The 17,031-nt window shown below is 39.5% G+C and overlaps 1 protein-coding gene across 6 annotated transcripts in view; it reads right to left on the reverse strand.

The window, feature by feature from the left end:
- Positions 1-17,031, reverse strand: part of CPEB4 (cytoplasmic polyadenylation element binding protein 4) — a 44,265-nt gene that overhangs the window by 10,778 nt on the left and 16,456 nt on the right. For 2 of the 6 annotated variants that reach the window (XM_051630937.1, XM_051630941.1), the window contains exons 3-4: positions 3,488-3,511; positions 1,307-1,480 (exon numbers count right to left, since the gene is read on the reverse strand). In XM_051630937.1, the coding sequence (XP_051486897.1) occupies positions 1,307-1,480; positions 3,488-3,511 (198 nt within the window). Of the gene's footprint in view, positions 1-1,306; positions 1,481-3,487; positions 3,512-4,615; positions 4,795-14,463; positions 14,813-17,031 lie in introns of those variants that run through there. The other 4 variants (XM_051630939.1, XM_051630942.1, XM_051630940.1 and 1 more) reach the window with 4 other exon arrangements.

Raw genomic sequence — 17,031 nt, forward strand, 5'->3', positions numbered from 1 at the left:
AAGCAGAACGTTTACTACGTATCTATTCTTAAAATAGATCTCTGTTCAGAACAACACTTCACACAACTGTAATGTTAAAGCACGTAACATAAAATGCTTTCTAGAAACAGGATCAGAAGAAGCTGAAACATTCAGCTGTGATGTAGATTTTATATTGTATATTCCTTATTCTAGTTCACACTTGAGCATTTAAATTGGAAGAGAGCTGACAGAAGCAACTCTGGAATATTCAAGCTACCCTCCTAGCACAGGTTTAGGAAAGGTCCCATTCTTCAGTAAATAGGGTTGACAGAGACCAAACTATTCATGTGCTCATCTGCTTTTAAAACACAAGGTGGCAAAGTTAAAAAAGCAAACAAAAGCCCAACACCACCAAAGAAAGAATAACTTCAAGATCATTCTTCCTCTTGTAAACCCCATGTTATATTTGACCTTATAATAATAAAGTAGCTCTTATGTTTGACATGAAAGTCCATTTGCCACATGATAGTAGTACCCCCTGCAGTGCAAACCATTCAGCCTCCCTGACACAAAAAGCAGTTATTATGTGATTCTGTGATTTAAAAAAAAGAGCAACTTTTCAGATTTACAGTTGCTGTAGTTCCTTTAACCACTATCCCAGCACACTCATACAGAATTGCAGAACTCTGGTGAAATGAAGCTTCACAATACTTTTGCATGACATATACTGTTGTTTTTTTAATAACAACTGCAGTATTCTGTCACCTTGTCTGTATGATGGACCCACCACAAATTCTTTGTTCCTTACTCTATGTAACTGCCTCTGTACAGATTCATTCCTGTCCGAGTCCTCACTAGGCACACATTAGAAGCTGCCATAGGTCATAATCATTGCTGGAAACAAGCTCTGAGAACTACACATAGGCACCCAAATAAAGACCTATGACTTAGGACTACACAAACTTTAAAAACTACTGGCAATACTTTCCTACTATTGCCTTCTGGTGCCTAAAAAATGATGGTAATGTATTCATGAGTTTCAATAGGTGATATTTACTTGCTTATTTTTCCACCTATCCCTTTTTTATAATCGTTCTGCTGTGAAAGTCAGTTAACTAAGTGGTAACACCATTTAGTTCTTCAATGGCAGAGTAATGCTATAGCCTAAACTAGTTTCAGTTACATGACCTTTTCCATGGACTGGAAGTGGTAACATACAAAGATCCATTTACATATTAGAGCCTTTCCAAAGAGTTGGAAAACAATCATTCATTAGCTAACAGACAAAAGGTTTTACACCACAGTTCTGTCATTAAGCCAGAAGGAGCTGCTTTTCTGGACGTACCTTCATCAATATCTGGTGGCAATCCACCAACAAAGACTTTCCGGGAATACCGTTCCACTCTTTCTCCATTCTGATGGGAGAAGCAGTGAGGTGATCCTAAACCACTGTGAAGAGTCTGATCCCCACGTCCATCATCCAAGAACCCGTCTTCCATTGGAAACAGTGAAGACTGACCTGAAGAGGGGGTTAAAGAAAAAAAAGGAAAAAAACCATACTAACAGAACAAAGCACACACTGTTAAAATATATTTTTTTAAAGGCACTAGTTGCTGCATTAGCAATAGAACTGTTTGCAATCTTCCCTTTTAATGAGCAGTTATGTTCTCAATTTCACATGACCCTTTTAGTGTTCAGTATCATTCAATAACTCAAGTGCATTAATTCAGAGAAGAGGTTGCTACCTTCTTCACAGCTGCACTACAGCTATGAAAATCTGGAACAAAACTGTATTTCTCATGGATGCTCAAGTTGACCGTTTTCCACAGTATTTCATGTTTCCAATTGGATTTCTTTCAAAGAGGTGTAAAAACAGAAGGGAATACAGGGCATTTTTTTTTTTTCTGGGACTTTCCCAATAGCAGACATCACTTAAATCTAAGCCACATACGTAATTTTCCAGTGAACAGTATATTTCAATGAGCAGATACAATTTCCCAGTGCAATTGGAACACCAAGAATTCTACCAGCTAAATATATTATACAATTTTGTGTTTCAATTACCTGGTATCAAAACATATCATAAAACCACCCACTTGGAAATAACAAAAATATCCTGATAAAAACAGGAAGACCCACTGTAACTCTGCACACGAAGACTTAAAACTAGGCAATACTGTGTAATTCCTAGTAGCAAGTTTACTTAGATATTACAACAGAGTTTCCTTAATGGACTCATTCTAAGAGAAAATGCTGTAAGCATGCTTCCCCTCACAGCCCAGTATTCTTCTATGATTATCATAGATTTCCTTAATAATATTTCTTACTTTTAATAAGATGCTTGCATTTCTAAATGCAACTGTATATAATATCATAAATAGAGCACACAAGCTGATCTCTTCTGTGAATCCATCCTTTAGTTACAGTATTCAATACCTAGACAACAAACTAAATAGACTCCCACTCATTTAAGAAGCATTTTAAGAATAAATACATAGAGAGGGAAAGTAAGCAAAAAAAAAATGAGGTATGTTACAAGTTTTCTAATACATTTCTTTTTGCCTATGATGTGATTTGCTATGTCTGCTTTTTCAGAATTCATTACAATCTACCACAGTAAGGCACTGGTAAGGTTAATTTATCCTGCTCTTGCTTCCTTCCTTTGAAAAACATTTATTTTTTATAAGAAAACATCTTGAAAACAAAAAATTTGGCCAATTCCAATATATGGACATTTTCCATGCAAAAATCAGCTAACAAGGTGTAAGAAAAAAAAAAAATACAGTAAAATCCACAGTCCACCGAATTTATACAAATAAAAAATGGAAGGCTTGGTCAGCTTGCTTTATTTGAAATTTCAAGTATCTTTGTACATCTTGAATTAAAATAAAAATAAACTATAATCAGGCCTATTTCTGTAGCTAGGCAAGCCTGGCTCCTACTATGATAAAAATACTGTAATACAGACTTAAATGTTATCTTGTTTTCCCCTAATGAACTGATGCACATCTTGTTTGATCTCTTAAGACCCCAATCCTGCAGGTGTCATTGGAAGGAAGCAGTTCTCCATATCTAAGCAACCTCTTCAGGTTCCTCAGCATCACCACTGCTGTTAGATAATGCAACATCCATGCTTGCAGGATCTGGTTCTTTAACTTAATAGGCCAGGATGTATATTCCCTACAGTCTAGGCTGCATCATGAACACCATCAGCACTCAGAAGAACCAAAATAAACTTGTCCAGCATTGGCATTCACAACATACACACAAACACACAACACAGCCCTCCAGTGTAACAAATCATACAGCTGATGCCCACCCCCAGGTTGGGATCATTTCAGCTTCAACAGTACTGCTGTGGAGTACTACCTAATTCAGTTAAAATGTTTATGGATGGCATGCAGACTACGTAAACTTAGGTGAAACTGATGCTTGTATTTTGGAGTTTGCCCTCTAGTAACAACTTAATGTTATTTCTGCCATGAGACAATGTCAACATTAGAAAATTAAATAGGAATATTGTTACCTCGCCTTCTCCCATATGTCCTTGCTGCATGTTAAATGAGAAAGAAAACAGCCTTTCAAACATTGTTATAAGGACCAAAAGACCTTGTTTTATCGCCTTTATACTAACTCAGTGGTTCTCAAGCCTTTTCATACTCCAGGTCATTTAAAATAGTGTTCAGAAGCTGACCTCCCCCACCACCCACAGCACCATGCCCTCCTTGCACCATCTTTTTAATAGAACATGTTGATACAAGGCTGACAAAGTATGCATGCATACTCAAAAAAAGACTGTTTTGAAAACCATTTTAGTTCTTAATTTCCACATTTATTTTTTAATCTATTCCTTAGCCCTCTGCTGTGTGTATGCCTCCCAGTAAATGCCTCCTTCCTCATGCACCAGGTCTCCTGAAACATTCTGCAACACACCACGCTCTCCTCTTTGCCAAGATCAAGCATACTCTAACACTGATCTTCAGCTGAGCTGCAGGAAGGTGGAGGGCTATTGTGTTCATTTCTGTTTGGAAACGAGGTTGCTACAAAAGCTTTGCACAATCCACAAAGTCCTTGGTTAAATTATTACTGGCAAATAACCAGCTGAAAAACTTAGTCAAGGAGAAAACATCTGGGCCACTAAAACTGCCTTTCAGACCTCCCGCAGTCTGTGTACAACAGCAGGCATTCTCTTCTACTAACTTAATACCCTTTGCTGTAATTATTTGACAGCTATCCACAGCTTCCTACTTTTCATTTTCAAAAGCAAAATGAATTCTCTCACTAAAAAAATACAACATTTTTCTGCCCTGGCTCCTGGGACCCCTTGTCAGAATACGGACAAACTTTCTAATCAAACTTGCACATTCTTTCTCTCTTTTAATCTCATTAAAATCTGTGTCTGAAACGAGGCCAACTGTTTTCAAAACTTGGTTTCTCCTGACATGTACTATGAGAAACTCGGAGCACATAATGCATTTTATTTTGCTTCCTCATTCAAAACTAAGGCTGACAATTAGTTTAAGCATTTAAATATTTGTAAACCACAACAGGAGTTGTTTCCTCTTTCAAAATAAAAATCATATCAACCCAATTTACTTCATGATTATTTAACATCATTTTACTTCTCTGATCTTTTGCTGATAAAGATACTCACAATGAACACCAAGAATACAAAATAAGGAAGCCCTAGTCTTCATACTGGAGCGTTCTCTCAAGCATTCCCACGGGTACTGGCTTTATGGGAGAATCTTAAAGGCTGAGGGTCTTTACAAATATAATTTTTCCACGGTAATTTTGAATTTAGAAATCCAAGGTCCTCTTTTAGTCCTCAAAATAGAAAGCTTCAAGGAACTTGTCTTCCATGGAAGGCAATCAGCTATCTTACTGCATTTCTGACATGGCTCAGAAGCTCGTTACAGAAAACATCAAGCACTTTCAAAAACAGCTCTGCCTATAAAGCCATAAAAATCTTGCTTGTGGTTTCTAAATTACTAACAAAACCACACAAACTCCTTCACTTAGTACACCCATTCTTGGCAATGAAGCATGCAGCAGAGATACGAATCCCACCGCAGATCTGTGACCACAATTTAGGTCAGCAGACTCCTCACTGCTTTACCACCTGTGTCACTCAAGGCAAGAGGATTTTTCTCCTTTTCCAGTATGGAAAACAACAAAAAAAAAGCTCAGCCACCAGCTAGTTAGTATTTCCAGTGCCAAATACTGCTGAAGAGGTTTTGAGAATCAAATAATAAGATTTTTTTCTTCTTACTTGGCTTATTTTCTGCATTTCCTTCATCTAACCCACAAAATACCAACATTTGACATTTCAAAACATTTCTCAGCAGCCACAGTTTATAAACTATCCCAGGGCAGCACAGACACAAACTTTCTCTGCTCACTGAATTCAGAGCTCATCACATGCCATTAATTTCACACAATGTAATACACAACACTGGAACTAAAGAATGCTGTTTTGGCAGGCCAGGAGGACAGCTAACAGTGATTTACCCATTCTGTCTCTGGCTTTCATAATTTCATATTAAGAGAAACCTTTGCTATGGGAGTACCCTAGCTAAGCTGTAACATAACTGAAGCCTTAAGGTAATTGTCACCAAGTAGAGAAAAAGATTTCATTCTGAAGATCAGGATGTTTGCCTGTCCCCTGCTGAGAAATGAGACAACTACAAGTTGGTTTGGATTCCTCAAATATATTTTCCCTCTCCGCATTTTTTTCAGCATATCAGGTAATTGCATAAGGAGCCCGGGACAGATTTACTAATCTCGCAAGATATTTTAGCAAGAATTATGTTAAAAAACCTGAAATATACAAAGTGTTTATGCAACTGGTTCAACTGCTCATTAATAGTCTGTGCAGAAATATTTTTCCAGTAAAATCAGCCTGAAATTTAAAATGCTAGTAGCAGCTGCTTCAATTACTTTGTTACCTCGGCCCTTCCTGCAACACTGCTTTCTATGTAAGAAATAAAGCTGTACAGAAAACAATAGATCTTTTGCAAATATCTGCTGCTTTTACTGACTTTCATTTTAAGGAACTCAACGAATAAGCAACCCACTCCATTTTTTGCATCTTCCCTTCACTTGAGACACTTAATGGGCTCCTGGCCATCTCCCTCTTCTTAAAAAAAAAAAAACCAAACAAAAAAACAAACCACATATTTTGTGTCTAAAAAAACCCCAGTGTTGAGCTTTCTTCTCTCTACAGGAAGCACTGTCAATATGTTGTGTACACAGCTCCTGATGACAAAGATGTTCTGCTGAGGAAGCATGAAACGTGTTTGCTCTAAAACCCCAAATTTACTACAAGCCTGACCTGCACAAAGTGTACCCAGGCTGAGCACCTACTGCTCTTTAATGGTTGTTTCTGCCTCCCAGTAGGCAGAACAGTAGCAAGGTAGCCATTTCAGGAGTATTTTATATCATTAACTGTGGAAGATTGACACGAAAAGGTCAGTGTGAGAGCAGACTTTCAAGCAAAGGGACCAGCAAGCAAGAGGATCCATATCTCCCGTGAACATCATCCCAATTTTCTAAGGCCACTTTACAACTGGGAGAACTATACAAGCATCCACAGTTAATACAAACATCATAAAAGCCTGGCATGGACAGAGTAAGTAAATGCTCAAAGTTAAATTATCACTACCTTGCTAGAGCTGCTTTAAGGCATGCCAGGTCCAGGTTGACAAACCCGTCCAGTTCTGTATGTCATTCACCTCTTTAGTTCAAGAGCTCCTCCAGGCAGGGATTCTGTTCTTTACCTTGGCACAGAGGCCAATATAATAACACCCTACAATCTTTTACATTAGTTATTGATATGCTCTGTTTCATTAGTGAGTACCAAGGAATTTCAGGTGTCCAGGTACATCACTGAAGGGACAAGTGAAATATTTTTGAAATTTAAAAGGGACAAATATTCAGGTTGACTTTTTAGATAATCTGACTGTGAGAACACATCCTTCCACCAGGCTCTGCCACTGCAACAGCTTCCCAATAAGGAAGCTTAAGTCAATTTACATACAACTCTTTTATATATTACACCAATCATCTAGGATCCAGGAAAAATATTCAAACTGAACAAGATTTTCCTGAAGTGGTCCCAATTTCATAAGCTTTCATGAATTAAGTAATTATTTTAACTGCTGATTTTTAGGGACCAAAAGTGACAAAGAACCTGTGGTACAAACACAGGGACCACTACGGGAATAACAAACAACAGCCCTTGCAGCTGAAAGCAGCACAGTGTAGAAGAAAAAACAAAGCCTCTGTACCATCATCAGCTATTTGTTAAATATTATAATAATGGAGAAGAGTTCAGATTGTTTTTTAAAAAAAGGGAAAATAAGGTTTTCTCTAAGACCATCTTGAGAAACCTCTCCACATAATTTAAAATAACTTTTAACTGTAATTGGTTATTGATGGCCAGTTGCTTATGCTGGAAACCAAATATGATCCATACACAGAGAGCTTCAAATTTACAATTAAACTGTTTACTCTGCTAGTAATTTTCCCCCTAAACAGAGGATAGGGAAATCATCTGGTGCTGCACTTAGGACTTAACTTTTAGAGAAACAGAAGTATCAAAGTTTCACAGGATGATTTCTAAATGTGAGCTAGGTATCCCTGAATCTACCAGAGAAAACATTTATGCTTCCATGAGTGTTGCTTTTGAATTATAGAAAACACTTTAAGTGCAATCTGGTTTTGCCATTCCAACAGCAAAGCCTTATTTCTAATTCATTCTACACTAAACTGTATTTTGTAAGTGCAGCAAGATTGACAATGCTGTGCACAAAGCCATGAAAATATGAATTATAGCATCTTACTACCTTTTTTCCCCCTGCTACTCCCTGAGGGTGGGCAGGGTTGATTATAATTCAGGAGTTAAATTTTATCATCTCTTCACATTTCACAACGCATTTCAAACACCATGCAGGGACCACGTTTCTCCCATAGGTACAAGTACATTTCCCAAGCAGTTCTGCAAGGTCATCTCAAGCCCAGTTTCACTAGTGAAGAATCTAATTGTGTCCTTAACCAAACCAAAGAAATTAAAATTAGGAAGAACATCTATATTTAACCTATCTTTATTTAAAGTATGTATATGAAGGAGCAATTCAGAGAGCAAGGCAGGTACTGTCAGAGAGGTGTATGTCCTGTTGCAAGTTAAAATATAAAAATTGCATCTACCTATATGTATTATAAACAAAGGTGCATTTAAAAGAGCCTTACAACCTAAGTCTAGATGACATTTTCAGCAGGAAAGCATATAGTGTCATAAAGAATTGCCTGGCAGGCAAAAAAAGTACTGCTTTTCATACTTTGATTTTAGCTCTAAAATATTAAGGACAAAAGGCCACAGTTCCATGATGGTTAACTTAGGAGATGTGCATATGTGCAAAGACTTTGCCCAGTTCAAGCACATAATCTCATTTCTGTCAAATCATGCTGAGCACACAGTACGCTGAGTGTGGAACAACAGCCAATGCATGGCAAGGAGTGGCACACACACGTGGTACCTACTCCATGATAAATTGATCAAAATGTTATCGACACTGACAGCGGGTTTATTTCATGTCAGAACTCTGCATGTTACAGTCACAGCTACCTTTATGATACTGTAAAATGAAATCCCTGTTTAAAAAATTGTTGTCAAAACTAAGCTACTAAAAAGTAGCCCTATTACGTGGATTTCAAACGCTACCTAACTTCAAAGAATGAAAAACAATTAAATAGTTTTTTCTTAATCTAAGACAATCTTCCAGCAATTAAACATCCCTATGCACACATCTGCACAATGTGTATTTGTCACATTTTCAGCAATGTCAAAGTCAGCACAAAGCCAGGATAGCAATGATGCTGCAAAATCAAGTTGCAGATGCCCCAAACTGTGTCTTTTCCCTCCTAATTTATTTTTAAACAAACTCAAGGTAAACAAAAAAACCCCACACATGCATGTGATGAGAAATATAGCTCTAGTTTACATCCAAACAAATGCTGAAAAACAAGAGATAGTAGATGCAATTATTATACTGTATTTCAAGAAAGGCCAGATGCCTGAAGACAACTGTTCACCTTTCTGTCAAGAGCTCTAATGAAATGAGGCTTCTGGTTTTCTGTAGCATTCAAGTACAGGTCTGACTAAAACATTTTAAACTCCAGGTCACTGTCACAAAACACAACAGACAAACCAGAGTCTTTTCTTCTAAAAGAAGTGAACCTTGGGCCTTCCAGCACTGGCTCTTCTGACAGCAGGGCTGTTTTACCTGAGGTTCTGCTGAACAACTTGGGTTCACATGGTAAAAAGGTAAAACCTGACTGCACAGCACAAAGAAGATTATCAGCATAATTACTTCTAATAGCTTGGTTGTTGACAACTTAATACACCAAATAACCCAGAGTGGAGGGGGGGAGGTGGGGGAGGAGGGAGAGAAGCTGAGAAACAGTGAAAGTGAAAGCTACTGTTTCCAAGACTTGCGCAATGGGCTTCAAGTTTTATTTTATTCAGAAAAGAATAATCCTTGGGGGGAAAAAACGTTAGTGTCTTTCATTCCCATGCACTGCACAAACCCAGCTGCTGTGGTACCCAGGGACACTGTCACTGCACAAACCAGGGCAGGAAGGCACGCATGTTTATGGCTCAGCCAGTCAGCCCAGCATCAGTTCAAATCCACTTTTGCAAGTTCAAGCTAACTCCAAATGGGACAAAAAACCCAACATATGTTCCCAGCATGCTATACAAGCATAAGACTAAAAGAGAAATGGAAACAAAAAAAGGTTAACTATGAAAACACTGCAGTTAGGTTTGTGTGAGAGCTTTAAAAACCAGCACGTTACTACTATTCCTTTGCTCCTGATGCTCTCAGGTAGTCAGCCAGACTAAAGCAGTGCCACGGAGAATGAACCTCTAGAGATCTTTCAAACACTTCAACAACCACTTAGCTACTCATGAAAGATGACAAATCAAGTTCAGTCTCACTCCTCTCAGAAATACAGAAGCTTCAAAGCTAACTTTGAAGTTTTCTTTGCTATCAAACAGAAGAATAACGAGAAACCTCCTCCTAAATAAACCTGCTTCAAAACCTAAGCATAGCTACAGTTTTGTCTACAATGTATCAATATTTTTTCTATAAATCCAATTAGGTTACACTTCATTACTGCAAACCAATTTAAGTGGAACCTTTATATATTATAAGAATCTGCATATAACTCTTCCCTCTCAGAATCACAGAATCTTAGGGGCTGGAAGGGACCTCAAAAGATCATCTAACCCAACCCCTCTGCCAGAGCAGGAAACCCAGGAACCCCAACAGGGTCAGAGATAAGAAACCAAAAGCAGAAAAAGCAAATAATGGAGCACAACCCTCTTCTGAAGGCTGGATATGAGTTGGAATTATGTATTTCAGAAAAGCAGCCAGCCTACTGCTGGTGGCACTGAGCTCTCTTTTTTTATAGATATATATTAATGTATGATTTCTGAATAATAGACAAGTTATAAAAACATTCCATCTTTTCTCTCAATACATTTCCCAGTTTATGATATGGAGTAACTGGCAACACTTATCTTTTGAACACTTAAACTATTACTATATTCACTTTAAAAATGAAAAATGAAAGGCAGAGTTTGCAACTGGGAGTAGGAAAAGCATTACACAGCTTTGCCAGCAAAGAGCAAATCAGGTTGTCAGCCAAAGAGTTACTTCAAATGTGCTAACTTCAGTGAATTCCAAACTAATCATGGACTTTCTGACATGAGGAAAGAAAAGAATGGGATGACAGAGTCTAAACATCACCAGCCAGACAGTGTGACAAGAATAATTTACTGAACCCGTTACAGAATTTATGGAACAACTTATGAAAGCATATGGAAAAAGTGGAAAAGCTTCACAAGCTTCCCATTGGCTGTCATGGTGCACACACACTGTGTTCCTGGAGTCTCTACACACAGTGTTCAGCCTGGAGAGATCATCTGCCTGTAGCACCAGCCCAACAACTCATGTGCAGGAACAGGCTGAGTTCTGCCCACGCTCTAATGAATAACCTGAAATGCAATTCTAGCACGTGACTTGCAAGAGCTGGATTTATACTGACATACACTTACATGCTGCAAGATTTTAAACCGGAGCTCCTTAAGTACAATAATAGGTTCAAAGCAACTTATTTTTGTCCATGGAAGGAATGATCACAAGACAGCTTGGAATGCAAAACCAGGGCTTTGCTCCTTTTTAAGCATCCTCTTACTTCACTCCCAAATAATAAGGAAACAGAAATACAAGCAAGCCAACATCCAGCACACTCAAGTCTCTGCATCAGAGTATTTCACCATTTTTCATGTTTACAGTAACCAGCATAGATTAATACACTAATTTTTCCTGTAATATACGTGGAAAAAATGTACTATACACTCCTCCATACCCAATCCAAATGAGAAGAGGAACAGAAAACTGCATTTCAAAAGAGTCAATACTTCATCTTTTTGCCTAGATACTAAGTGGTATACAGGACCAGACACCAACACTATATGAACAATGGAGATGTTCTTTAGAATGCCTTCAGAAAGCTATCCCATCTCCCTCATCATGTGTGCACTAAGGACAATATGAAGATTCATCTGTAGCATTACTATAAATTACTGGGATATTATTAATGTATTATAAATCGGTTTATAGATTTTATCTATCACAATTATCATCACATTCTACAAAGAAAATGTATCCTTTTCTCACACTTAACCAATCTGACTGCTTAGCTTGATTTCTTGTTAATAGGATTTCTAAGTTAAGCTGAAACAATATCATTCCCTGCACCTCTAAAGACACTTGACATTTGCATACCTAGAGACAGTACTTGACTGCTCCACTCACCTGAAAATCTATCAACATTATAGTAAAAAAAAACCAACAACAACAAGCCAACAAACCCCAAAAACTAGCATCACAGGTACCCAATCTGCATTCCAACAAACATTATGTTAGGTCAAGTATGGATAAATCTATTGTAAGATTATTTTTAGATTTGACTCATCAATAGTTGAATTAAACCTACCTAATACTGAATTAAAATGACACTGAACACATAAATTGTATGTGAATCACAATCCCATCTCGAAATATCTTAATTTATGCCAAAAACAGATTTCAGGGGGTTGTATGGTCACTCAGGTATATACAAAGACTGTCCACTATCAAAACGTGTTTCTCTAGGACTTTCCTGTTTACCCTTACACCTCATCTGTCAACTCCTTATCTTTTTCCAAAACTCATCCTCACTCTTATATCTCCCATTTCTTCTTTATCTCTGGGTTTAAGAAAAGCACTTCAGGCTTTTCTTTCTGCTCCTTTCATGCCGTTTCCAGCCTGATAAACGTGATGGTAGAGAGTGTGCAAAACCAGGCCAAGAAAAGTCTCAAAGAGCTAACAATCCACCACCAAGGAAAAAAAAAAAGTGAACAAAGTGAACATAAGAGGAGACAGGTAGTTTCAGTAGTTTGGGAGGGGAGGCTGGTGAGCTCTGTCTTCTAAAACAAGGAACAGACACTGTTTATGGAATACAGCTCCAAATTAAAGGCTGCTTTGAAGATGATCCAGGATGGTCAGAGATTATCAAAGCAAGAATTCAGAAAAGAAAAAAAGAAAAAAAGAAAAAAGCAAACCCCACTTGGTGGGCAGTGATATCGAAGAAGGCATAAAATTCAAAATGCTTCTATGAAAAGGGATGGAATTAATTTAACAAAGACAAAAATGTAAAAAAAGCAAGCAAGAAAACCTTAGAAAAGTTTTAATCAGATTAGCAAGGCTGCTGGCTGCTGTCATGGAATTCAGCACAAGTTTGTTGGCTCCAACACTTTTCAAAATTGAATCAGAGTTAGACATGAAATTTTTAGCAGTATTTCAATGTTTTGTTGTGTTTTAAGAATCTTTAACTGCCACATTATTTGCAGCATATAAATTCTTAGAAAATATCTTCTCTAAGGAGTATGAGAGGCATTTAATTTTCCATACAGACTCTGGAGATGGGACAGCATGGCAAGGAGCCTGTAAGAAATGTTTTAAGATTGAACAAAAAAAATGAAGGTCTCGTATTCCAATGAAGTTAACAGGAATCCTAACACAGATTTCAAAGCTGGACCAGGATCAGAAAACCCTGGGATATTTGTACTGCTCTGTGGTGGCAGGGGAAGGAATTTCCTGGCCTCAAAGGGTAGTTACATTAATACTCTCTAGCTTATTGCTTGATGGCTCCATTTTAGACAGAGAGCATAAATCAAGGTGTTGCTCTTCCTCAGCTAAATTAGTATCCTACTTCAAAATCCTGAAGTGGTGAAGTAAAAACATCTAGTTGTTTGACAGCTGCATTATTATGAAGACGTGTACTTCTATAAAAACACAGGTTGGTCTTGATGATCTTAAAGGACTTTTCCAACCACAAGAATTCTATGATTCTACCTCAGTCCTAACATTTTAGCAGTTTTCATCATAATTAGAGAATTTATAGCATAGAGTGAAACTAACAGCAATAACTACTGGTTTATTTTTTAAATCATATGCATCAGCACACGTGGATACAACCCACAATGTTTTCTGAGCTCCTACGAATGGGTATTGGCTTTTTGCAGTTGATAACTGAAAATTAAGGTGCCGAAGCCAGGGAATAACCAGGAAAAACACTCAAAAGTCTTAACCTAAATTACACTCTATCTTTGCCTCAGGGCAACTCGTGCTCTAGTCCACACACAAAACAGCAAATTCTTTTTTCATTTACACCCACCGAAATGCTGCCAATTCCAGACGGCTATAAATTAAAAACCTGACCCAATTTTTGTTCTGACATACAGTGCCACAACACCAAGCAATCACCTGATAACTCAGCAATCGGTCTCATTTCAAGGCTTTCCCTCTCCAAAATACCGTGGATACACCCGTGGGGGGGGGGGGGAAAAGGTCGAACCAGGTGACCTTTTTAAAGGTCCGTTCCAACTCAAGCCGTTCCATATTATTTCTCTTGCGGCAGAAACAACCCACACCCGGCGCACTCCCCCTGCTCCGGGGTCTGTGGGTACTGGAGGCGAGGAACCAGAAACCGGAATTACGGAGGCGGGGTAGGGGGAGAGAGGGGCTGCCTGTGACTTTAAGAACCCAGCCATGTTCCAAGTCTCCATTGTTGTTTCACACCGGTATCCCACGAACCGGGCAGAACACTGCAGGCTCCCGCATGCATTCAGGAAGCACAACACAAACAGTGACCTTTAAATCCGAGCCCGAAGAAGCGCACGCTCCGAGCGAAGCGCCTGGAACCTGCCACCGACGGGAATTCCCTGCCCCGTGTCCCTCTCCCCCCTTCCCAGCTACAACACAAGTCTTGTCAACCCGCAGCAGCTTGAAAACACCGCAGAGCTTCGGCCGCAACTCCCCACCAAGGCGTGCGGGTCTCCTAGCGCCGAGCCCAGCCCGCGCATGAACAACCCCACGAGCAGAACAGAGATACCTTCTGGGGTGCGAAATCCTCGGGAAATCCTCAGGAAATCCTCACCTGCCAGCGCCGCTTCACCAAGGCCCGAGCGGGGCGGCCCAGACGGCGCTCGGGACAGTCCACGCAGGCAGCAGGCGCGGGGGGGTTTCTGCAGCCGCTGCTCCCAGCCCCGAGCCCGGCCGTGCGGGGAGCGAGGACTTCCGAGCTGCGGGGTTTCCGCGGGCCGCGAACCCGCGTTTCCGCGGGCCGCCCCCGGGGGCCTGCGGGCCGGGCCGCCCGGGGAGGTTGGGCAGCCCCGGGAACCGCGGGCTGGTGGGCGGCTCGTTTCAGCCTCTGGCTGCCTTGTCATCTCTGCTCGAGCCCTGGCGTTTTTGCAGGTTTAAAGGCATGATTTTTTTTTTTTTTTTTTTTCTTTCCAAATCAAGTTTTTGCCCTTCTAAGCCTCGTCACATCAGGCACGTCTGACGAAGAAGCGCTTGGTTCAAGCCACAAAACCAAACGTCAATTTAAATGAGAAAGCTGGAAGTGCATTAGATAATAGCCAAACCATACGTGCTGTATGGTTGTGATTACTTCTAGGCAAGGCTAGAATCCAGCCTCTGGTCTGATTTCAGGATTTATTAACAGCAGATTCCTGTTCACTCCTGTTGCCCTGGGGATTTCATTTTCTTACTAGATGGTTGGCTGTTTCTAAGTAAAGGCTCTGGTAAACCCCAAACACTGGAAAGTTAGGGATATATCAACAAACACTTCAATTGCCAAGAGAGGAACTGGGGAAAAAAAAGCATAAAAATGTCTTGGGTTGGAAAGGACATATAAAGACAATCTAGTCCAACCCCCTTACAATAAGCAGGGGCATAGATAGAATCACAGAATCGCACATCTCACCCTGAAACAGATTGCTCAGAGCCCCATCAAGCCTGACCTTGAATGTCTCCAGGGATGAGGCCTACACCACCTGCCTAGACAACCTGTTCCAGTGACCACTACCCTCATATTCAAGAACTCTTTCCTTATGTCCAACCTAAATCTACCCTTCTCTATCTTGAAACCATGACCCCTTGTCCTAGCATGACATGCCCTTGTGAACAGGTCTTCTCCAGCCTTCTCATAGGCCCCTTTAAGGTATTGGAAGGTCACTGTAAGGTCCCCCAGGAGTCTGAACAGCCCCAGTTCCCTCAGCCTGTCTTGATATGAGAATACCAAAGACTAAAAAAATTAAAATATTGAATATTGCCCCAAAAATGACAGATAATGGTTGCATTTAGAAAGCAAGGAGCATGCCCTTACTGGGTAATAGAAGTTACCACACTTCTAACCCAAAAAATAGAGGACTGCAACAGGAATGGAAGCTGCTGATTCCAAACCATTTGCCCCATCACATTTCCACAAGCACAGGTTGTAGTTTATTGCTGTTAGACTCAGTTCAGCAATCTTTTCAGGTAATAAAACAATTTGTTTTACTCTTAATTAATCTGCACTCAAGTCTGTAAATCCTGTTAGCCTTTCCCAGGAGATACAATGCAAGGAGACCCTGAGCAGAAAACATTCATCGGCTGCAAAAAATTGTCAACAGCCTGATGCAGTAGAAGGGAAAAGTTTTCTGCATTTTATCCTAAGTTAGATACAATAAAAAAATTGCAAAAGAGTAATTCCTAGGTAAGATTGTTCTGAGACAAGGCAGACAAGGGAGATCAATCACTGATGTTGCTCTCAGAAGTTGAACAGGCAGCAGAGGATTGAAGGCGACTGCAGTGCCAGTACAGACAGACACGTTGGCCAGAGGCCTGTGACTCTCAGCACTCAACAACTAGATCATCTGCCTCTTCTCACAGAACAGAAGCAGGGAAGAAAGGTTGATCTAAGCCACCAAGCTCAAGCATTCCTCACTCCTATGAAAACAAAGATGGTTTTAAAATTTAAGAAAAACCTCAACGTCTATTATTTTTCATTTTAAAATAGCCCAGATTTTATCCTGTGCATATACAAAGGACTACTTAATCAAAAAGAATCATAGCCTTTGTTATTTTATTTAGCCCTTGGCAAAAATTGGGACTGATTCTTAACAGATCCTCATTAATTTTCTGGATCATACAGGCCCATTCTACTCAATTAATATGAACATGTTGCATAATCCCTACAGCTAGAAAAGAAACAACTCGTTCAGTTTCTTATCTGATATTCAGAAAATGCTGTCAAAAATACTTCAACACCATTCACCAAAGAAGGCTTTACAAGAATTACCTACTTTTTTCAGATCTGAAGTAGTTTTTCAGATCAATATTAAAAGGCTGATGATTGCTTTAAAAATACAGTCAAGAAGCATCCACTTTCTCAGAGAACTCCTGAATGGTGCCAGTTCTCATCATTTTGGCTTTCTCATCTCTGACATTTAGAGGTGCTACTTGACTCTCTCTCCTGGTGTCTATATGTATACTCTGACTTCATGCTACTTCTAAAACCTTCCCTTTTTGTGTGTGTGTAGATATGTTTAGTCTTTAGTCTTTACTTCACACTCACAGCATTTTGTGCAGATACTGAGCTATGCACATCCAAGTTCTACAGGAGTTTTTTGCAGTGCTA

This window comes from Apus apus, chromosome 13 (genome assembly GCF_020740795.1).
Source record: "Apus apus isolate bApuApu2 chromosome 13, bApuApu2.pri.cur, whole genome shotgun sequence".
NCBI lineage: Eukaryota > Metazoa > Chordata > Aves > Apodiformes > Apodidae > Apus > Apus apus.